The 24,523-nt window shown below is 46.2% G+C and overlaps 1 protein-coding gene across 4 annotated transcripts in view; it reads left to right on the forward strand.

Moving 5' to 3' along the window:
- Positions 1 to 21,669, forward strand: part of LOC116952684 (membrane-associated guanylate kinase, WW and PDZ domain-containing protein 2-like) — a 137,345-nt gene extending 115,676 nt beyond the window's left edge. For 3 of the 4 annotated variants that reach the window (XM_032972266.2, XM_032972265.2, XM_032972267.2), the window contains exons 18-25: positions 519 to 708; positions 1,611 to 1,889; positions 2,204 to 2,371; positions 3,370 to 3,451; positions 5,825 to 5,879; positions 6,424 to 6,567; positions 6,754 to 6,892; positions 13,439 to 21,669. In XM_032972266.2, coding sequence (XP_032828157.2) covers positions 519 to 708; positions 1,611 to 1,889; positions 2,204 to 2,371; positions 3,370 to 3,451; positions 5,825 to 5,879; positions 6,424 to 6,567; positions 6,754 to 6,892; positions 13,439 to 13,713 — 1,332 coding nt within the window. In that variant the 3' untranslated portion in view covers positions 13,714 to 21,669. Of the gene's footprint in view, positions 1 to 518; positions 709 to 1,610; positions 1,890 to 2,203; positions 2,372 to 3,369; positions 3,452 to 5,824; positions 5,880 to 6,423; positions 6,568 to 6,753; positions 6,893 to 9,346; positions 9,382 to 13,438 lie in introns of all 4 variants that reach the window. The other variant, XM_032972268.2, reaches the window with a different exon arrangement.
- Positions 21,670 to 24,523: the final 2,854 nt, after the last annotated feature.

Here is a 24,523-nt window from a genome sequence, read left to right on the forward strand (position 1 = left end):
CCAGTTTAACCCTTTCGCATCAATGTATGTGGAACTTCTTTCGCACTGCACATAGCCAACCCTGCTGATTGGAGGTGTGGGGGAAGGACAACAAACTAAACATTAAAAGCAGTTTGGAAAATGAGATTTGCTTTTTGCCTACGTATGGTGCGAAAAAAGTTCTACATGCATACTTAACGAATCAAATCTTTAAAAAAAATGCTTAACGAATACAACTGTTGACAAATAAAATCTTTGGTATATAAAATGGAAAAAAAAAACTGAAAAGAATTAAAATAGTTTATGAGGCACATATAAGCTACACAGATGGGTGCAAACAAATAGAGAGTCCCCAACATTCTGGGAAAGATGGGTTCCACAGATGGGGAGGCCCATTAGCCACACGGTCAGTCTCAGGCACACCGCAGGTCCCCGGGTTCTGTGGAAGAAATCCGCGTCACGGTGAACCTCCATGCCCTCTGACCCCCACCCGCCGCGGGCAATCGGCCGCACCCGCTCGGCAACCCGTCCGTCCTCAGATCCGCATCGGAGCCATCGTGCCGGGCGGCTCGGCCGACCTGGATGGCCGCATGCGCTCGGGCGACGAGCTGGTGTCCGTTGACGGGATCCCCGTGTCGGGGAAGTCCCACCGCAGCGTCATCGGTCTCATGCAGCAGGCGGCACGCAACGGGCTCGTGGCGCTCACCATCCACCGGCCAACCCTCTCCGGTGAGCCGACGCCGCCACTACCACCGCCGCCGACGTCGCAGCCAGCGCGATGTTAACCCTTTCCCGTTCCAATGACGTACATTTACGTCTTCCGTTTTTTTTTTCGGACGTTAAAGTGGCCATGTGGTACGGGTGTGTGTGGCACAGTTTGGCGCCAGCTATTGTAGAGTGAGTGCGGTTATGTCGCTGCAGTTCTCTGCGGATGGGTACAGTACCAGTGTCTTTAAAAACCAGCGGCGCTAAGCCTCTATAAATAAAATTAACGCTAACCAGCGTGCGCGCTCCAAGATTAAGTGGGAACAGGACCCATCCTGCAACTTGCAGTCATCTCGGAACGGGAAGGGGTTAATTTCATTAAGGAAATTAGTGACGGCAATATTCGTCAACCGTGTGTTGCTTTAATGTTGGTCGACGATAACCGTGAGTGCACGGAAATCCACGAAGCGTGACGATGACTATGACTACTGCCCACCAGACTTAATGGGTCTCAATGAACACGCAGACTAAGATGTTTTTTATTTATGTGATTGGGGGCTACCCGTGCACTGAAGAAGACAAAAAAATTCTAATTTTGGGGATAGGAATTGTGCATCTTTCACACCAAAATTTTACAATAAAAAAAGCAAGAATGATTCTGCTGATGAGACACTGAATGTCGATACCCATGCAGAGTTTGGTTGTATTGACCCAGTACTGTTGCGATTACGCTCTCCCAGAAGGCCATGTGGCTTGATGGGATGTTTACAAAAAATATTGTAAAGTTTGATGTGCAAGGACACACATTTGCGAATGAGGCATATTTTCCCACCCATTTATTTAATAACAACCGCTCGTCTTTTTGGACCGACTGCTTTGACCGCCGTCGCCGTCGACATCGTGACCTCAACCGTGTGACCTCTCAGCCGGCACCCAGGGCGACGGGCGGGGAGGGGACGGGGTGCAGCGCGGGCCCCCCTGGAGGGAGCAGGCCCAGTACCCCGAGGCCCCGGCAGGCCGTCCGTCCCCCGAGCACTACCCGGGCCCCGCCACGCGACGGGCCTTCACGCCGCCGCCGGGGGCCGACGACGCTTCCGGCGGGCACGCGCAGCCGTACGACGTGGTGATCCAGCGGCAGGAGAACGAGGGCTTCGGTTTCATCATCATCTCGTCCGTGAGCCGGCCTGACGGCGGCGCCAGCATCGGTGAGAGCGCGAGCGTTTTAAGAGAAAAAAAACATTTATATCTAAAAAAAAAAGTTGTCGGAGCACGAGCGCCAATAAAAATTGGCCGCCTTCGTTCGCCTCAAGCCCTCGTGCAGTTGCTCACGCTGCGTCGACGACTCGGAAACCAGCTCGGGTCCCACCAGTTCCCAAACAGAGCAATCCATCCCCTATGAATAACTGTTGAGTTTGGATTACGGTGATCCAATCTGCCTCTTGCTCCTGCACCTCCCCTTCCTCCTCCCTCCTCAACCTCTCCCCCTGTCCTCCCCCCCCCCACCCCCGGCCGAGCCCAGGTCACATCATCGAGGGGAGCCCTGCTGAGCGTGGGCGGAGGCTCAAAGTTGGGGACCGCGTGGTGGCGCTCAACGGTCGCTCCATCGTGGGGATGCCCCACGCCGACATCGTCACCTTCATCCGCGACTCAGGGCTGCGCATCACCCTCTCCGTGCTCCCCGCGCAAGGTGCCCCCGCTCCCCCCCCCCCCTCCCCCGTGCTTGTGTTCTTGTGCCGATCGACTGTGGCGTTTCCATTTACGCTGCTGGGCAAACAGGGGCAGCGGTGAGATTTAAGAAACTTTGCCCCCTATCGTTTCAACTTTCAATGCCGGAAGGTGAAATGATAGATCCTGGTGACCTCCGAATGCGTTGTAAGGCGGCGCTCATCACACACCAACTGCTTGCCACAAATGAACCGTAATGCCCTGCTGATCTCGTCATGGAGCACAAACCACTCCGGTGGTCATCTTCGCAGCAGCGGCGTTTGGCCAACCGTCGAACAAATAGGTCACCGCATTGCTCACTTTCAGACGCGCTTCTGCGGCCATCTCGAAAACTCTTCCTTCTGATATTTGGAAGCCGCCGGAGCCGTGCACTTTTAAATGTAGAATGAAAACTCATTTCTTTAGAAACTGCCTTTTGCGTTTGGTTTGTTCTTTTTTTCCCACACCTCCGATTTACGACAGTTGGCTACGTACGGTGCGAAAGAAGTTCAACATACATACTTAAATGGCATAACGGTTAGCACACTGGACTTGCAAGCCCAGAGTTTTCAGAGCGCTAGTTTTTTTTAATGAAAATCACCCTCACTTAGCACAGGCCCAATGACCCAAAATGCCAAGTGGCCAGCCACAGACAGCACTATTAAAGCTGTAATGGATAATAGTTGAAACATTTTGACACGTTCCTTAAATCCCCGCCAACCTGTGTCCCCCCCCCCCAGCATTTTAACTGCTGTTATTTGCAGCGCTGAGAGTTTAGAAGTTACAATGTTGAGATTGGTTTGAGCCAAAGAACTGGGGTTGTATTTTGTTGTTGTTTACAGTATTGCAACTAAAGTCTATTATTCATCGGCAGCTTGTTTGAATGTTTCTTTTTTTTCCAAAGAGTCCCCGGTTGTTGGCCTAATTTAGGCCTTTATTTCGCCGAGAGTGGTAATGAATGCCGATTCCGTTTTATTTCAGATGCCAATGTCTCCCCCTCTTTGAGTGGTTCCTCCAAGCCCAATCTGGCGTCAACATCGCCTGCCCTCCTGCTCGCTAACCGGTGAGACCCCTCCCAACTTCTCACGGTCAGTCTACGGGCGATTCCTCGTTGAACACGGCAGATGCCTTCCTTAGAAGTGCCGCGTAAAGCGAGGAATTTTACTTGCATGTACGTTACAGGGCATAACTTAATAAATAAAAACAATGCAAATTTGAACCACGTTTTGTGCTATAAAATTATCCTGTATTCATCCCATGGCGGGATAGAGATGATGATATGCCATTCACAAGTCAAACCTTGGATTGCGAGCATAATTCGTTCCGGAAACGTGTTTGTAATCCAAAGCGCTCGTATATCACTTGTGATCACGTGACGCTCGGCAGACAAAGCGTAAACGTACACTACTCGTATTGCAAGACATCGCTCATTTATCAAATTAATATTTATTTAAAATTTTTGCTCGTCTTGCAAAACACTTGCAGACCAAGTTACTCGCAATTCAAGGTTTTACTGTACCGTATCATACTGTTCAGCCGCGCAGCTCAAGAAATTAGTTTGTTGTCGACTGCTCAGAAACCGCATTATATGACGGTGCATGCGTTCCACATTAAAACAAGATGCGTTCCGCGTGTGAAAAGTGTTCCCAGGTAGAACAACCGCGTTATCACGAAAACGCGGCTCGGGCGACAATTGCCAGGCTGCGGTGAGGGGTCACATAGGGGCGCGGATCTTTGCCACATTTTACATGTGTTGTGTGGTGCCTCGTTAATCCAGATAGTAATAGTCATTCGGTGACAGATGAGGTGAGATTATTGTACAAAGCAGATGAATGGTTTTACTTTGGCCAAGGATATCGTTCCTAAAATCTGGCAGCAGAAACTGGACGTGGCAGCCTTGAGTGATATTATCACCGACTGGGTTTTTTTATTTAAGTTGGACGTGGACGAATTGTTTGTCAACCCAATCAACATTTCTTCTACAATGTTGGCCATGTAAACAAATGCTGCTGGGGGGTAACCAAGGTGTTGTCGGCAAGGGCTTTTGATGACGATCCATGGGGTCAATTCAGTGCACTGAAACAATATTCTACGCAATCATGGGCTGCTTTTGATAAATGTGTCGCAGGCCATACCCTGCTGATGAGACACAAAGTCAAAACTGGGCCAACTGGTTGTGAAAGCCTTAATGGCTGACGTCATTAAGTGTCATCATAATGAATAGTGATGAAATGCTGTCTATCACCTCATGGTTAATTGTCTCATTACCCATAATCCACCTAGACAGCTCATGATGATTTTTAAAAATTGATTATAAAATGGTAAGTACTTAAACTAAACATTTTTTTTAATTTTACCAGGTAAGGCCCACTGAGCTATATATCTCTCGTTCAGAAGTGACCTGGGCACAACTGATAGCTCAAAGAAGTGGCTTATTACGTGGACATTTATAGCAGCCAAATATTCTAAACGCATGTTTTTCTAATGGTGGAGTGAATAATTTGTAGGACCCGAAAAAAAATCCACGGGGATGACGGACACTGCAAACTCCAAATATACAGCAGGCATCAGGGGTGCGATCGAACCCACGACCTCCTGTATACCAGGCAAGGGAGCTAACATCTCGCCACCGTGGCGAGTAGTGTTGCTAATTGTCATGATCTATACATTTTTGAGGGCTGCAAATGCATTCTTCTGAGCCCACACATGCACTGAACACTGACGTTGAGCGTAATACCCATCAGACAGGATAGAGTATTACCTACAGCTTCGTCATGTGATGGAAAGCCTCTTCATCAGTCTCATCGATCAGTGGGGAGAGATCTGCGGGTGATTTAGAAACTTGGAAGAGTTGAGGAAGCTACATAGCAATGGAAATCCATGTTGAATTTAGTGCGACGTGTAATTACGACAACTTTGGCGTACATGTACAATCCACTGCTGGATGAGGGTCTCCTCACACTGTGCGGGTAGTGGGAATTAATTGACCATACTTCACCACACTGGTCCGTGTGTGTTGGTGCAGGTGAATAACATTGATGTGGGGCATAGAATTACAGTCTAACAATGGAGGTTCATCTACCACCTTCTGATGCTGCCCACATTGTAGTCCTGTGACAGCCGTTAACACCTCTTGCGCATGGTGGCTACGCGAGAACTGTCTAGGCCTAACCCTGCTTCACTTCTGAGGTTGGGTGCTGTCTCGGTCGTTTGGTCATAGCTAGTGTGTGTGTACATATATATTTAGATTTGAAGCTTTCGTGACTGCAGGGATTCATATTCTTGGTTATTTTATTGTTTCCCTTCTACGTGACTTTACCGAAAGAACCAAGAATACATATATATTGTTTCGTGTGTGTGTGTATATATGTAGCTGTATGTGTGTGTGTGCGCGCTTATGCATTTTGACAAATGCATCTCCGTGTGGAAATTACAGATCGGAAACCCGGCCAAGACAGGACACTAGACTTCCATCAATCACATCTACCTCGGTACTGACATTCATTCCTTCGGTCGCATCCCTTGATCCTTCAACATTATTTAATTTGATTATGGACGCATTGATACATTACTGTCATGTGTTTTTTGTTTGTTTTAAGCCAGATGTCACCCTGGCGACACTGCCCAACTCATCATCAGTGCTTGCTAACAGCACTTGCCCCGAACATTCCACAGAGGCTACACGGGGGGGGGGGGGGGGGAAACTAAAATAACCTATTTGTATTTCACCAGATAAGGCCCACTGAGATATATAGCTCTTTTTCAGACGCGACCTGGCCGCAAATCATAGCACAACAAAGTGGCTCATCACGTGGAAATGTATTGCAGCCACATACTCTAAAAAGCGTGTGGATTCTAAATGTGGAGGGAAAAATCGGAAGACCCAGAGAATAATCCACGCGACATCGCAGAAAACATGCACACTCCAAATATGCAGTCGCAGATGTCGGGGTCGGGATCGAACCCACGACCTGCTGTATACCAGGCGAGGTAGTAAACATCCCGCCACTGCGGCGCCTCAATCTTTGCTCGCAGGACGGCGAGTACTTCGTGGCAGAGCTGGAGAGAGGCAACACAGGATTTGGCTTCAGCATCCGCGGCGGGAAGGAGTACAGCATGGACCTGTTCATCCTGCGCGTGGCCGAAGAGGGCCCTGCCATCAGGCAGAGCCGCATGAGGGTAAAGCCCGCGTTTTTGCAGCCAGCGGGCAAAAGTGGTGCCGGCTCCATGCTCGGACCACGACGGGCGCAAGTGCCGGAAACTTGAACTGAATATAGCGTTGGTAAAATTGCGTTTAAGGCTATAGATTGGGATCGTTGTCTTGCGCGCGCGTGTGCGCGTGCGTGTGTGCGTGCGCGACCATAGGTGGGAGACCAGATCATGGAGATCAACGGGGAGAGCACGCGCGACATGATGCACGCTCGCGCCATCGAGCTCATCAAGAGCGGGGGCCGAAGGGCACGGCTCCTGCTGAAGCGTGGCACGGGCCAAGTGCCAGACTGCGGTGAGGGTCGCGTGGGGCGCTTGCCTTTGCCAAATTGTTTTCCCACCCTTGCCGCCGATGCCATGTAAAAAAAATGACTATCGCAATCAACGCACAGCAATCGCCACTCCCTGCTGGCAAGCACTTTTGCAGGCTGGTGTGTAAATCGTCTTGTGCCGCACAGGGACAAGGCTGCCTGCCATTAGTGGGTCCCCTAGACTAAAAAAACAAACCTCCGCTCTGAGACGTTCCGTTACTTTATGGACGGAATGATATGAACACGCGTACCATTGTGTTATGATATTAGTCTGTGCCTCCGCTCCATTCAACATAGAAATTTTCAGGACAAATAAGACATTTTCATACAAAGATGCGTTACGATGGTGGATTGTTATGGGGGGGCTACATTGTGGGCAGTGCAGCAAAACACATCGTTGCGCGTTACTTCTATGCCTCCGCCTCTATGCTGCCCAGTCTTCAACAACTCCCACCAACTCAACCAGCGTGGTGAAGTATGGTCTAATGACCCGCACGACCCGCACAGTGTGGCAAGGCCCTCGTCCAGCAGTGGATTGACAAAGCGGCCGTTTATGTAAACACGTTGTATTGCAATAATAAATGTAATAAAAAAGCAAAGTTCTGTTGTGCTATATATAAATAACCTAGCCTTTTTGTCCTTCAGCCTATTTATACATGAATGTTGAACTTTTTTTCACACCGTACATAGCCAACCGTGCTAATCGGGGGTTAGCACGGTTGACTCCGTACAGGTCGAATGCTTTTGAAAAACATTGCCCGAGAAGGCCGCTATAGGCTATTGGACCAAAGTATAGTTTTTATTTATGTGTGGCGAAACAGACGCCTGGTAAGTCTTGAATGTTTCATGTCCCCTCCCTGCAGTAACTCCTCCTCCTGTTCTCTCCTTACACTGTCCTGTTCTACTCTACTGCTGACGATGATTTGTTTACCCTCATCCCAATAACCTGTCGATTTTAAAACTGTCGGCACTGACATTGCTTGCTTGGCTATTTCCTGAAGGCTAATTGGAGCTGCCCAATGTAAAATCGCCGGGTTTCCAGTTGTAAGCAGGAGTAATCACTCCGCTTGCGTGTGATGGCATAAGTGGTTAATGTTCTGCAATATGAACCCAGTGAACCCGAGTTCGATTTCCTGGTCACGGATAACATCAATGGCGAATACTATATAAAACCAACATCACAGTTACCAACTCCCACTGACACGGTGTGGTGCAGTATGTTCAATCAACATCTATGACCGATATGGCATGGGGCAGCCTGCATCCAGCAGTGGATTCACGAAGGGGTGTGAGCTATTTATTTTTATTTGAATTTATAATTTAAAGAAGTGCGTATTTTCTGATCTTCAGTGGGGATCATTTGCTGGAATAATAAATGTTGCCATATTCGCCGAATTATAAGCGTGCTCCTTGGTCAGTGACTTTATTTCGCAGCACTTTTGCTCAAATCTCACGTTTTCACCACTCTATTCGTGACTGCTTTATCACGCAGATGCCTCTCCATGATGCTAAACGCTAACTCACCGCACACGTCTGTTTGCTGTTCATTTTAACTGTGGTGGCCTCAAGTTAAACGCGTCTGCTGAACCGTCCGCTTTAATCCGAGCTAAATTTATCATGCTATTTATTCTGGAACGCACTGGAAGGCTAGCATGGGGTATGGATTATTGCCGTAAGGCACTACCACCAGAGTATAAGGTATACCTATCCATATAATAATCCTATGTTAATGGCAAGATGGATGTGGCATGCCAACCAAAACTGTTTCTGGCTGAAGTTAAGCATTGGATTTAAAAATGAATGTTTTAATGTTTCAGCCAAGAACAGACATTAACGAAATATTTACTTTAGTTTGAGATGCAGTACGAACTGTAATTATCCCTGATGTTTTAGACGCGGAGTACTCGCACGTCAAGAATATTAATGCAGAGCAAACGTAGGGTGGTCGTGGATGATTGGGCTTGAAAATCAGGACCTGATCAGAGGGAAGTATTGTTCAGTGTCAGGTTTTTCATTTTATCTCCAAAATAAATGTAGAGGTAAAAAAAATAACTTTGTAAAACAACAATTATTATTTCTGTTTTATGAGAAAGGGGGACAACCCCAAAAACTGTTCGATGGAAATTTCCAGGACACACAAAACCTTAGGCCACAATCGTAATATTTGGTGTTTGCACCATTGACATCACGCAAGACTATGGCAAAGGCCCTACATTTCACAGACGAGTATAGTCTACCAGTAGGAGGCAATATTTATTTGTGGTATTACCAAATCAACGAACGTAACTGCAGCAATAGTTTTCTGGGGCTGCGTCTTTAATGCATGAATAAATACGTTTTTGGTTCATCGTTGAAGTCACGGTGGCCCCGCGGATTAATGACACTCGCATGGTTTCAATTTCTTCACCTAAAACTAACAATTCTCTTCTTGTTTTCAGGAAACCTTTTAGGAATGTGACATCGCTAGTGAAAGGTAAAACATCAAGCCTTTCTATTGTGTTTTGTTCTAACCTCCCTGCTTCTGTTTTGCGTGTTACTCGGAACCAATGCTGACTTTTCCCAACGTGCAATCTGGCTTCACTTTTCAATTTGACCCGAGCGATGGCGTCAAAAGGTCGGATGCTGCCACAGCAGTGCAACGGTCCGCACAACTGCACCTGAAATCCAGAGGTTGCCGGTTGGATGCCACCTCCCGGTGCCGCAGTTGAAACATCACCGGTGAAAGTTTTCTAAATCGCACCCTCCTCCGCTACCACCGCCACAAACAGCGGTATGAATGGGCTCACCAGAGTCGATCGGCGCCCGTGGTAGAGGAAAGTGTGAGGTACTCCCACCTCTACCGAGATGTCTGGCCTGCGTGGAAGAGTAGGCCAAAATAACCCTGTGACGGAGGGGGGCGCGCGCCCCCTCTGGTGCTCCCTCGAGTGGGAGCCCTTTCGGCCAGCAGCGATGTGGGTGAGCAGTTGCAGGGCTGCAGCTGTATCTGTTCACCCTTTGAATGAACTACAGGGAACGATTGAAGGGGTTTATAGTGGTGGCTGCACAAGACAAATGCGAGCAAAGCAAAAGTCGTGTAACAGCAAGTGAGCTGCGATGTTTATTTTTTTTTTCCGATGAACACAGTTGGAATTAAAAAAATATATATTCCTAGGGAAACTTTCGAAGGCGACTTGAGATCAAAATGATCAAACGGAGGCGAACAAGAGCAGGATGGAGCACTCTGGAGAGCTGATTTTGTTTTCTATCATGATACGCAACATACCCACTTGCTTAATAATGAAAGTTTGCAAATCCGATACAGACAGTGGAACGCGTGGTTTCCGGGGGAAGGGGGACACGATTTAGGCATCATACTCATGATGATGGCTGTTAAAGAAAATTAGTGGCAACTGGCCTTGCGCAGTACACTGCTGGAGCAGATGATGACCGTTGGATGAGGCTGGTAAGGGAATGGCAGCGAAAGCAGAGAACACATCCGATAGTACCTCCTATTAGCACAGTTGGCTACGTACGGTGCGAAAGAAGTTCAGAATATATACAGACGTGTCGTAGAGACAGAAATCACGAGCATGGGTGGAAATGGACTGTGGTATCACGGGATCATGCTGGATCGCGATGGCATGTGAAGGCCTTCATCCAGCAGTGGATTTATCATGGCTGAAGATGATTATTGGGCATACATTACCTTTTAGGCTTATGGAACAAATGAGACGGAACAAACGAGACTGAACAAAAGAGAGCTACTTTGCCAAAAACACGGTCGGAACCAGATGGAAAAAGGAATAACGTTTGCATTGAATCTTGACCATGGATTTTGGCAGGCGTGTGATGCACTGCGCGTGCAATGATTGGTTTGCCACCCGCACGATTAGTTCGAGACAGCGTGGTGCCGCCTTTTTGGGGACATTCAGGAGGATTTACAGCCACCTCCTTCGCTCGTGCGTGGAGGCGGCCTTTTGACACCAATTTTCAACGGGAGAGACATCCCTTGAAGGATGCTTGCGAAAATCCACAAATAGGATGACGCGAGCGCACGCACACGCGCACAATTACACAGCTGCGGCAGCACAACTTGTTTGTTCACGGTGGCTTCCGGGCCTGCCGCATTCTCCGACCCGTTGTGCTTAGGGGACGTCCCTTTGCGATGCGACCGCCTCTGCCGTCACGCTGGTTCTGGCCAAAAATCAAAATCGTTTTCCGACCGAACGTGACGTTAAGGACCACTCCGAGAAATTACATTGTTTAGTTGCAATTAGCTGGCACTGCCAGCAGTTGGGGGGGGTGGTGGGGGGGGGGGGTTAGCCTATGGCTTGGCGTGTTATGGAAAATTCGACGGTGCCGCGTTCAGCGCAGCGACATAGGAGGCGAAAGTTTTTAACCGCTTCCACTTGGCTTTCTCCCTCGCTCCCGGAGTGAAAACCCAAGCTCGCAAGGGAGGCGGGAGTTGAAAGTTAAATTCAATGGCACTCCGCTGATGTATTGCTTGCTACAAACTTGTAAACAAGCGCGGCCGGCACAGAAGCCACGCACGCTGCCGTGTTCTAAATGCATTATTCCAGCGAGTAGTTGCTGCCGTCGGTGATCGATATCGCTTACAGCGCAAGGCGGTCGTTGTTCGCGCCGAGTGCGTGAGTGACCGATGTCAATTCTAACGCTGTCACAGGAAGGGCTCGCAAGCTGAAATGGTAGCACGGCTGTTTTAAACCTGAGCATTATAAAAATCTGAAAAAAAACACAATACGTGAAAGTTCGATGCCCTGAAGAATTTACAGCCCGGAGGTCGATTGCTTTTACTCAACCTTAAATTCTTCGTTGCTTTAAGTCTCATGCAAAAAACACACAAGTCCTGCATTCTCGATAAACCAATTTTCATTGATTGTTGGTGCCTGACACTAAAGCCGATAGAAAACAAGCATCGCTCACTATCGGCCACGAGTTTTATATATCTCGCATTTTTCAAGTATTTAATGGATTTGATTTTGCAAGCTTTACAGAGTCTGCTTCAATCGACGAGCCATCGTTATCTGCCGAGTGTTGCTGTCATCATACGCTGTGTTGTCTATAGCTGGCACCAATTATCCAATAGGTCGAGCGATGGACAAACAAAAAATGTAATCGGCTACTCTGTAATTCATATTCTTAGCTCTTTCGGTAAAGTCACGTTGAAGGGAAACAACAAAATAATAAAATATATAAAACAATAAAAATTATCACGACGTTTCGACCATAACACAAACGGTCGTCATCAGGTGTGTTGGTTTGCATAAACTTATTTATTTTTAAACGGTGTATTTATTTATAAAAAACGTCAGTGCCACGCGCAGCGATTTGGCAGTTTATTTAGAAGGACGAGTCCATCTATGTTCTGAAAAGAGGAGGGGGGAGACGAAAAATTAATGCATGCTGTCTGAAAGCCACCGTAAGCGTGAACAATCAATTAAGACCTGAAATGGTTTATCAAATCTTTCCAATGATTGCCAAGCCAGAATCCATCTTCTCGGTTGAAATTGTCTCTGTGCTTGTATATGTGGATAGCCTCATGAACGAATCTTTCATGGTAGCCAGATGGCTTGCAAAGAACCTCTGTCTTGGAGAAGTCAATGTCATGTGAGCCTACTGAATTATAACAGTGATCTGCCACGGCTGAGGTGTTGGTCCTACCGTGTTTAAGGTCTGCTTTGTGTTCACGAATGCGATCCGAGACATGGCGTTTGGTTTCTCCAATGTAACTACTACCACAGAGGCAACTTAGTTTGTAGACACCAGGGTACTGTATGTCCGGAATCACATCTTTTACAGACGGAACCAGATCACTGATTTTATGTAATGTGTTGAAACGGACCTGGATCTTGTGTTTGTTCAAGATTTTGGAGATCTTTTTTGTGATCCCCGCAATGTAGGGTAAAGTGATGGTTTTGAAAGGCTCCTCAAGAGGGTCTTTCTTCACTCAAACCATGAAGAAAGACCCTCTTGAGGAGCCTTTCAAAACCATCACTTTACTTTATTATTTTGTTGTTTCCCTTCAACGTGACTTTACCGAAAGAGCTAAGAACATGGGCTACTCTGTTGTCGATTACTTGAGCCCCTTTAAAGATGGTGGCCACCCCTGACAGGGATTGGGGGGGGGGAAACACTCCCTATGAGCCCTCGGCCATCGTGCTGACCATCACGTCTCTAAAATAATCTGTCATGGCAGAATGAGTATTGCGAATTGTTAACTAGCTCGTCTGGTATGCAAGAGGTCGTGGGTTCGATCCTGATCCTAAGCCTGTATATTTGGAGTTTGCTTGTCTCCCTTCTTGTGGTTGTGTGGATTTGGTTCCCCTCCACATTTAGAATCAACACTCGTTTAGAGTATTTGGCTGCACTAAATATCCACATGTGTAAGCCACTTTTTTGAGCTATCATTTGTGGCCAGGTCACTTCTGAAAAAGAGCCATATAGCTCAGTGGGCCTTACCTGGTAAAATAAAAAAATATTTGAGTTTCTGTTTAGTTTATTCGGCCACATCTTTGCTGATTCTGCCGCAGATGCCTCCGAGGGAGCGCCGAGAACGTGGGACAGGGGCTTGTGCCTCCTCCCCTCCCCGTTCGACCGGCGCGATCGCCTGGGCCTGGGAATGACGACGGAGTCGCGCGGCGGCCGAGCCGGCTCCGTCCGAGCCCAGCCCTCGACCCCGAGCGCACCCCCCGGAGAGCTCGTGTCCCGGCGGCGACGGCGGGCGGACTCACTGCCCCGCGCCAGCACGGGACCCCCGGGACCCTGGAGGGTGCCGGCACCGAGCAGAGTTGCCGTTGTCAAGTAGCCGGCCACCGCGGCGGTGACGCCAGGATACGGACCCGGACAACTCTGGCCTCCTGAGCTAACACAGCCTCTGATACCCCCTTTTCCACTGGCACACCTGAGCTAAGCCAGCACGCGGCCCTCACAGTAACAGGTGGTTTTCCACTGGCTATTTGCTGCGCCGAGCCAGAACCAAACTGCGGTACGATGGTCTCTAGAGAGACATCCGAATCGGCCTTGGGCCCAAGCAGGACCAGGGGTGGGGCTAATTACACTTTCGTTGTGTCATGTCGGTCGCTACGCCGAGAACACGGCATCGCCATGTCCATCTGCGTACACCTCGACTCGTCCATTGTGGTTGTGACATCGGTGGCTCGGCTCGGCTCGGCTTCTGCAGTGGAAAAATAACCCGTCGCCTCCTGAGCCGCCGCCGGGCTGGCTCGGCATGGCCCCGGCACGGCTCTGTTGTGCCAGTGGAAAAGAGTTACAAGTTGTAACCGATGCTGGACGTAATGAGTAACCCCCTGTGCTGGTGTGCACGAGCTTTCCTTGCCTGCCCTCCGACAAATGAAGTGCCCCACCCCACCAGACTGTGCGAGCCCCTCAACAAACGAAGTGGTACGGGCTCGCTTTCTCTTGTAACCTGCAAGCATCACCTCCATGCATCATGCGCTGCTACCTCTTTACGTGACCGCCACGGCCACCCGCTCTCCCTCCATGTGAAGTACCGTGACGCCCATTGTTATTATTATCATCATCCCTGTAGCCGCTGCATAGCCGCTGCATAGCCGCCGCGATGATTCGGCGCGCGCCTCCTAGTTTCACGTTGTCCGCCCCTTGATGAAGCTCGCGGCAAATGAAATCCCTCGGCCGGCTGGCCGATTTTTGCTTTCGTCGGCGAGCCCCGGTCCGCTCCTGTTGCGCAATCTTCACACGCGAACTTTAACAGAGTCAGAGCCGCAACTACGCGTCGTGCTGCAGCTGGAGCACTCCGTCGCCTTGCTCGGAGGTGGGGGGACCCCGACAATGTGCCGGGTGACGCCCGTTAGCAGCCGTGCGATGAGGGCACCGCGCACGCTGGGCGCTCGGATTATTATTTTTGTTGTTTTGCGTTCGTGCAAAACGGCGACGCTCCGATTTTTTTTTACTAAATTCTCGAAACCCGCACGGTCACTCCTCGCGTCTGGTGCAGTTTTGCCGGCATGAAACAACGGCAGACCAAACGGGGGGGGGGGGGGGGCCCGTCGTCGTCGTCGTTGCGTGTGTAATCACTCTCGCGTTGCTTTCAAGCGGGAAAACTATCCCGAACGATTGCGGTTCGTGCGAGCACGTGCCAAGAAGCGTCAATGCGAATGTCGAAGCCAGTTCTCACCGAATTGGGCCACAGGGTCCGATCGGCGGTTGTGGCGGAGGGATAATAATGTTCTCGGGCATCCGAGCGGTGCACAGCACGACTTGAGAATGCTAAGGCATGCATGCAAAGCGCCCTCCCTGCGGGAAGAGGCTTGCAAAGTTTTAGGAATGGGGAGAAACTCACAAAGTCACTGTGATATATCCAAAAATAGCTCTGTAGACTATCAGGGCGAGTGGTCTATCACATGGGCAAGCCACATTCAACGTAACACTGGCATTTATCTACATTTAGCCACGGGCCTTTTAAACATATATAAATTTTACTATTATTTTTTCGATTGTCTTCTGAAATAATTATATGATAGCATTTAATTCTGCCACTTAATGGATTGTATGATTCTAATGCAGCTTACAGACTGCCTCGGTCTGATTATGTAATCTTTGGGAATGTTTCGTGTGCACCGTTCACTACTGTAATTTGCTTAAACTTTTAGTTTTTTGTATTTATTTTAAGTATACGGAAACATTCCTTGCACGCATTCACAAATATTATTTCCGTTTATAGCCACGAGTTCACCTTTGTACTGTAAACCATCGTAAAACAATGCATTTTTTTTACATTGTATTTTTGTACTGGGAATATTGTTACAATCAACATGATTGAATTTCACGTCAAAGTAAAAACCACTGGTTTGGTTCGTAGGTGAACGAAGAAACATATGGCACCAGATTTCAGATTTTTTTTTCTTTCTAAAATTGCAGAATATTAGCCATTCTTTGCCCACGAATCATCAGCAGAAACTGCCTTTCCACCAAAACGTGAATTAAGTCCCAAGTGTGTTTTTCGAGTCATAGCCGATTCCTGATTATCCATTTTTCAAGCGCGTGGCTTTCAGATCTTCAGCCTTGCGGACACCAATACCACTGAAAGTATTTTGTGTGCTTCTAAAAATGGCAACCACTGTGAGTGTGTGTGTGTCTGCTAAACTTGAAAACAAAAAGTTTTCATCCTATTAATTGAAACCCGACTGATGAGATGTCAAATTGTTTGTGGGCCACATATTCTCGGATTGATTTAAATGAGGTAATGAACCGCGCCATTTTTTTTGCGAACAAAATTGATGTCACCCGATGCTACGATACCACGTGGTGGGGAAAAAAGCACAGATGTGGCATAAGAACCGTGACATCCTTTCCTGTGATGACATACTTTCGGATCGTAGAGAAAAATACAATTCGAACCAATATCCAACAAGTGTATCTAGGCCTGATTTTCGGATATTTCGGACCAATCTGAAAATTAGAGAAACATGCTTTGTTTTTATATATATTTATATTTGCTGATCTTGCCAAGTGCATATCATTTTTCACAATCGTGAACACACAAGTGTGCTTGAGTGGCAGACTAATTGAGAAAATTTTAATGTGTATGTCATGCAACTCTGAACTGCATTGATGCCCCACTCAAGTCAGAGTGAGGTAACCAAAGCTTTTAGACCAATCTAAATGCAATAATGAAATTGTTTAAAACTCTCCCGAACGCTCTGTCAAAGGTGGCCAGTCTGAATGGTTCAAACATTAAATTACGCGTGAGCTGACGTACGTATGTATGTTAAACTACTTTTGTGCCGTACATAGAAAATCATGCTAATCGGAGGTGCGGGGAAAAGACAACAAACTAAACAGAAAATAACTTGAAAAGAAATTCGTTTTCAATTTAGAATGAGGTAGTTGATATGTCATCGCGGTTTTCCCACGCGCGCACGCACACTGTCTTTGATGTCGCTTCACGGGAACAAAATCCAGTAGGTGTTTAATGTCAAACGCGGGGCGCTACGCAATTCTTTTTCCTCGGCCAATCCAACACGCAGATGTCTCTTGTCACCGATCACGGACTGCACGAGACGACGGGTCTTCATACATTAGTGGGGTTTCTATAAACGGATCGCCTTGTACTAACACACGGGTGGAGCTGCGCTCAAGCGCCACTCTGTTCACATTAGGAAGGTTGTGAGCTCAAATGCCATGGGGGGGGGGGGGGGGGTCCTACTCGAAGCATGATCCTTCTGAAGGCAAAAGTGTACCACTTTGTGGAAAGTCAACATTGGTTTGCCCTATTCAGTTGTTAGCTCAGGACTGGCAGTGTAGATAAGTCCCAACCTTTCTTCCTAGGAACCATTGAAATACTTTGGGCTCCTGCCCGGGTTTGGGCCAAGTGGAAATCTACCCCCAAAATAACTCGCCTGTACTTTAGATAAAACCCACAGTACAAACGAATTGATAACACTCCCTAGGTCCACGGAGACCGGTTCATGAACTCACTTGCCATACTGCCATCTCCCGGCCAAACATGCAGTCCCCAGTGGCTATTGTGGAGTTTCACGGATAAACACATTGCAACAACAACAAATATTTGCTTCCAGAGCACCATATTGCATTTGTGCGGCACCGGACGAGTTTCAAATCTTGTGTCAATAGAAACTTTGAAAAAGCTGGCATTAGTGATTAATTCATTTTCACCTGCACAAAAGTTCTGCCATGTCTGCGTGGGAGAGCTGTAAGTGACACGGCAGTTCGTTCTTGTTCCTTCAACTCTGGGGCATGGGTTTTTTTTAAACTATTACTATTCATCGCAAGTGTTGCTCAGATTTTTCGAGTTGCTGCAGATTTTCTAAGGAATTAATATTTGACTGCAATTGACAGAACAAAAACATTTCCCTCCCAATTAGCGGTTTCACACAGCTCAAATGTTTACCGTTTAGAACCGTGTTAATGGCAAACTAGTTCGTGGGTAATGACCAGTGGTTGATCCTTGTCTTATGAATGGTCACTCATGACGGACATCCAGCAGTGGATTGACGAAGGGCTGTCAATTATATTTTGTATGCATTTATCATTGTAATAAATGAGGGGTATGTGCATTATATTTGTTGATCTTGGCAAGGATAATTAGTTTTTTTGGGAATAATCAGTATTACCATATTCTCCAGATTATAAGATGCTCTAAAAAGTAAGACTCACCCCAAACTTCCACCCAGTGTGAATCCAGTAGAGTGATACAAATCTGATCTCGCACACACACGCCGACCCGATTATCAAAATTATGCATCCCACAACATTTGATTGAAAATATGGGGGCAGTTAAGTATCTTATATTCCGGACAATACGGTAATAATATCGTTCAGTGTCGCTTGTGCCCGCCTGTCTGCTAATCTTTGCCTCTACATGTTCATAGGTGTGGATGTTTTGAAATGAACCCGGTTATTCATTAAGTGTGACCACTTTAAGTATTACTGATGCTATGAGCTTGAACAGAAGATGTTTAGTGCATACATTCACACGTACTCGCTCAATATGAAATCTTTATCTCTCATTGCCCCAAGTCGGCCAATTTATAATCTTACTTCTCTGTGGTACGTGGCAAAACACTGACCTGCTTCCCAATACTAACCGTGATTGCTGTGTCATTGCACATTGCAGTATAGATCTTTCAGAATCACAGTTGATGCTACGTAGACAAAGGAAAGATAGTGTCCAGAAGTGTTGAGTATTACCACGAACAATAATAAATTCAAATATTCCAAAAAAGTGGAAAGTTACATTTGAATATAAAATTGTTTTCACAAGGCATTCAAAAGTTTAATAATTTGCATACACATTGTATGCACCGACTTGTATTGGTTTATGTTAAGTAATCCCAATAGATATTTGAATGTTATCCCATTCTCAATCCATTTTTGTCTATTCCTTAGCATGTAGTCTTGTACACAGATTTAAGCCTATTAAGCTGTACGTGTTCATGATATACATACAATCTTATGCCAAAGTTTACATATGAATATACGTCATGTGCCGACTTGTAATACCGGGGCAATAAAGAACTGCTGCTCCTTAATCTATGGAAGAAGTAGGGATGTTGGACCTATACTTAACCTATACATGAATTAGGTCTAAATAATGACAATGGTAAGCACACGACAGATGGGACTGTCTTGTAAAAAAAAAGTGTGAATGCAAACGGTGCTGCCCAGAGCTTTCTGGGTGCCAGGATTGGAGGCCAGGGAAATGACGCTCCTATTCATTAGTGACAAAGAAACAGGCCTCTTGTGAGTAAACAAAAACAATTTTGTTACCAGGTAAAGCCCACTAATCCTGTAGAGCTGTTTCTCAGAAGCGACCTAGCCACAAATGCTAGCTCAACGAAGTGGCTTATTGAGTGCGAATTTATAGCAACCAAATGCTCAAAACCGCATGTTTCTAAATATGGAGGAATAAAATAAACCGGAGGACCTGGAGAAAAATCAAACCCACAACCTCCTGCGTACCCGGCGATGGAGTTGACATCTTGTCGCTGTGGCACCCCAGGGCAAATTGCCCACTCTCCTGCCCTAGGTGGCCCTGCATGTCAATGCCTGAGGTTTTTAGTTTCATTTTCCAACACTGCTTCCACAGACCACCACCTCAAAATAACTGAATGTGTGGCCATTTTGGTATTTCGACCACCAACTAAAACAGTTGAGCTGGTCGTCTGGATAAGCCTGTAAAGGGCGTTTTGGTCATGCAATGCTGCACACCTTTGTATGTTGTTAAATATGCTAGCTTATAGCCTGCATTAATTTTTCTTTCGTGATTTTTTTGTCATTTACAGATTTGGCTTATAATATAACCAATTACAATTACATGACGTGTATTTAACAACCTTTTATTTGAACCCACCAAGTAAAATAACCACATTCAATATAGCCAAATTTGTTAGTGCTTTACACGCGGGCGCATGTTAGGGTATTGGTCAGTTGTAATGAGAAAAAGTGTGCGCGTGCACACGAGCTCAAAGTAAAAGCGCCAGCCCTAAATTGTCTTGCTCACGCCACTACTGGCACAATGGCCTCCAGTAGAGGGAGCTCTAGAGAGCCCATCTAGCGGGAATTTTGGCCTACTCTTCCACACTGGCCACACGTCTTGGAAGAGGTGCGAGTAGCCACGCTTTACCCCTCTAGCTCGCAGTTGAAATATGTGCTCGCTGTGTTTTAACGCCCGCACGCAAAGTACCATGGTCCCCTAACCTCCTAAAAGGCTTGGCGTGAGTTTTCTAAGTGGGTCCTGTGAAACGTCAGTGGGAAATCCTCTGTGCGGTGTGTATTGTCTGGAGAATGTACTCAATATTGAGCATCAGAAACTACCCTGTTCCATTTACATGGGTTTTTTTCATGATCCTCGTGTGCGCACTATAAATGTGGGCCAGTGCAGGTTGCAAGTGTCCCATGAATAATCTGCGCATAATTTAAACAGTCTGTCGTCTGCTATGATGGCAGTGTCAATGTGATGGCCTTTCGGTAGATTTGGTTATGGAGAAGGACCACTAGGGGCGCTGCAAACATTAAAAATGAAAAGGGACAAAAAAAGTTTGGGTTTCTGTCCGATCTCTTTTAAAGTTGTGCCGCGTGTTGTTTTGGCACGAGGCCTGATGTTACGCTCCACGTGCCGGCAGCTTCATCGGATTCCTGAAGAAGCTTCAGCCCGCAAACACATGACAGGAGAAAATATGGCTCAACCTTGAAAACATACACGGTAGAAAGTGAAAAAGGCCACATTTGTTGGGGCAGAGCAGACTGGCCACTAGCCAACCAACTCGTAGCACTGGCCCCTCTACCCCTGACTGTGATCCCAAACCTAACCCTACACGTGGCTTGTCCCTCTGTTCACCTTTCACGTTTTACTTTACAACACCTGCTCCTTGGTGCGGTAAATGAAGCGGACTGTGTGGTCGTTGCCTCGTCGGTTGAATAATTGAACACCTTGTCATGTTTCCCTGGTCAGGTGTTCCTTTAAGGGTTGATTGTGCTTTGTTAGAGCTTCATCAGGCTCCAAGTTCAGGATTGGTCAATGAGGAGGTTAATCTCTGGGTAAATAATTCATGGTTGAGTTGACCCTGGAAGAGGCCCTCGCGGCATAGCGTGGCATAATTCAGTGTCTGGTTATACAAGAGGACAGGGCATTGCTCCTGCTGTAGGTTTACAACTGGCAATACTTACTGGGGGAGTTTTTTTGCACAATTTTGGAGTCAATCAATGTAGGCCACTCTTAAGGATTTAAATTCGGCTGAGTCGCATGAAACCAATGTTATCAGTGGACTCACCAGTGACAACTGAAATCATTTGTCCGGTGAGAAGCGTTGCACACTGTATTGTCAAGGAGGGCAAGATATTTCCCAATTTTAAATCGTGGTAGAGACTTAATGTGACAAACCCCCTAACTGACCATCTTCCTGAAGATGGTGGACAGCAGAGATGACTGTCTCCTACCAATGCCGAGTATTATATTTCTGCTGCTGGTAAGCAAAAGGGTACTGTTACAAACGTAGCACTGGTAAGTGTTTTATATGCTGTAATAATCTGACGTTTGAATCTTGCCCAGCACACTTTTAAATAAGACAGATTATTTCCGTTTTTAAAGTGTATTTTAACCAGTGTCCTGGACAAATGCATATGAATATAGTGTACATACATGACAATAATATACTGTATTGTAGTCAAGCTTTGCATGTGTACGTTAATTGTGGCGATTTCAAAGTGTATGTGTATATCTTTCTGTGTACACCAAAAATGAATTGTACAAAATGTCAAATCGTCCCAGTGTTTGCGTGTAATTTGCTGTTGCAAGATCGAGTGGAGACCCACGGTTTATTGGTACAACATTACAATGCACAATTCACAATGTATCAATGTACACGTAGTACAGAATGTTTGCAGGTGTATACGCTATGTACCTTACCTACAGAGAAGAAATTGGCTGTATTTTCGGAATTATATTTCGTATTTCGGAATTTCCGAAGTTTCGCTCGACATGTTTGCATATCCTTTAGGAACTGAAGACCGCTCCTGAACTAAATAAAGTTCCAGAAGCTCCCAAGCACGTGGGGCGAAACGTCGGACATCGCACCGACCAACGTGCAGTGGCACAGCCCCGAAAACGATTCGGACAGCGACACATTAGGAAGGGGGAAAACATACTTTCACATTAAAATAGAGCAGTAACTATTTAAGACCATAGGATAACACGAAGCACTGCATATTCATTTGGAGTCATCTTTTATACAGATGTGGTTTAGAAAATTAGTGTAAATTCATTTTGGCAATCATGTGCTGGATGACAGCCTCCCCGTGCTCTACGGGTCATTGGGGTTATTTGGGCATACTTCACCACGCTGGTCAGTGTGAGTTTTAACTGTCCATGTAACCCCCACTGCTCCATGAGAACCTATTGGGCATGGTGATTACCAATCCAAAGACTACCCAGACTTAATCCTGCTTGGAAAATGTATATTTACAAATGCTTAAAAAATTAAGTTTGCTGTCTTTCACCCCCGTGCCTCCGATTAGCATGGTTGGATACGTACGGTGCAAAAGAAGTTGTACATACGTATCCCACTCCACTACCAACATTCCCAAATTTCATGTGGAACCTTGTAAATGCAAAGGGTGCAGTAAATGAAAATGGAAAACTTTTTGTTGTTACAAGAAGCGTTAGCGGTGATAGTTTGAATTGGAAAACCAGTTACTGTAATTTCCATTTTTTTGTTAATGTTCGGAATGGTTGCAAGTAAATATAGATTTGCCTAAATATATTTTGTCCATAAAATGGTCTCATCCCACCCACGGGTTTGGCCGTTACACATGATATATCCACAGATATATACTTTGCTGATTTCTACATAATAAGACGGTCATCTCCATATATAAAAGGCAAAGTTGTGAATATGTTTATCTGTTCAAAATGTTAAGCATACTTCCCGACATGCAACAAACTGCAAATTTGCCATGTGGTTACTTTCCAGACTGTACACCATGAAAACATTATAAAAATACACCTTTTTTTTGGGGGGGGGGGTGCTCAATAATGCATTTATTTTTTGCACAAGCGAGCTGTGACGTCAAATCTGTCACGTGATCCGCGCACGTGGAAGCGTAACGCATTGTAGTGTAGTGGTTAGCGCGCTGTGTATGTGTCTGTGTGTCTGTCTGTGTGTGTATGTGTGTGTCTGTGTGTGTATGTATGTGTGTGTGTCTGTATGTGTGTATGTGTGTCTGTGTGGAAGCGTAACGCATTGTAGTGTAGTGGTTAGCGCTACGCTGCGCTACGAACCCGGCGACCCGAGTTCGATTCCCGCTCACGGCCACCACCGGTGACGATTATTTCAACAGCTTCTGGGCCTCCCCTAGGTCGACTCGGCCTCAAAACGAGTAACTGCTGTGGTGTGTGAACATCGCCACTGGTGAGACAAAGGCGGCCGGGCGTGGTGGATCCAAGTCCCGGGCGAAGCCGGGGTAGTACAGCTGGTAGATTAATATAAAGAACCAGAATAGACATGGACCAAGGGTGATGATGGAGAGAACACTTTTAAAGGTGTTAGGGGAAAGACCGTCAAGAATCCAACTTTGGACAGAATGGAAGCTATCTTGGGTGAAGAGAGCACACTGCAAGGTGGTGGATAAAATAGGTACCACTTTGTGGGTAAGCCAACAATGGTTTTGAACTTTGAAAACGCTGACCCCCCCCCACCAGGATTTCATCTCACTCTGGAAATATGGTTAAGTGTCGAGTCTAGTGAGGCTGATTTTTAACATTGTCAACAAGTAGTGGCAACGCCACTAATGTCACACAATGCTGGACTGCGTTTTGCAATGAGACATTGCGACACTTCAAGAAAACAGATGCCGGGAAGATGCCACAGCAGTTTGGGGTGCTTATTTGTGGGAAAATACAGTAATATAAGTTCACATTTATTAGTAGTACATGTACTTGTAACAAGTAAAACATTTTGTGCACTTTAAAATATTCCACTTGTTAGGTCAAACATTCGGTTTTATTATTTTCAATTTATTTTTTATTTGGCAAATTTTATTTGTATTGTGTTTTTTGCTTTATTTGCAATTTATTATTTTTATTTTAATATTTTTATTGTTTTCTATCTACGTGATTTTACCAAAAGAACTAAGAATACGTAAAACATTCAACTATTATTTACACAATAAACATTAAGCGAGACCATTACATTGAATGGATGACTTAATAACAAATATACCTTCAATAATGGTCAATTAAATACTAATTTAAAAAAAAATGCCAAATAAATATTGAGCATTTGTTACTATGGGAACCAATGGGGCCACAATGCAAGGCTACGGTTAACTTAAAAAAACTAATAAAATGAACACGCAACGCTCCCTTCCCTATACGATCTCCTCGCGTATCTTGTTGCAAAACTCCTGCGAAACGTACCACACAAACGTGAAGCCGAACACGTTTAATTATCCTCCTCATTCTTCCCGCGTTATTTGAAGAAACAACAACAACCACAACCACCACCAACCCCTTAAAACAAAAAGGCCATCGCCAAAAGCGCGCCAAGGCATCAGAGAGAGAGAGAGCGCGCACGCGCCTGCCTCCCATTGGTCCGTCGGGTGTAGGGGGTTAGTGG

This window comes from Petromyzon marinus, chromosome 48 (genome assembly GCF_048934315.1).
Source record: "Petromyzon marinus isolate PM22_M1 ecotype Great Lakes invasive population chromosome 48, UKy_Petmar_22M1.pri1.0, whole genome shotgun sequence".
Taxonomy (NCBI): Eukaryota; Metazoa; Chordata; class Hyperoartia; order Petromyzontiformes; family Petromyzontidae; genus Petromyzon; species Petromyzon marinus.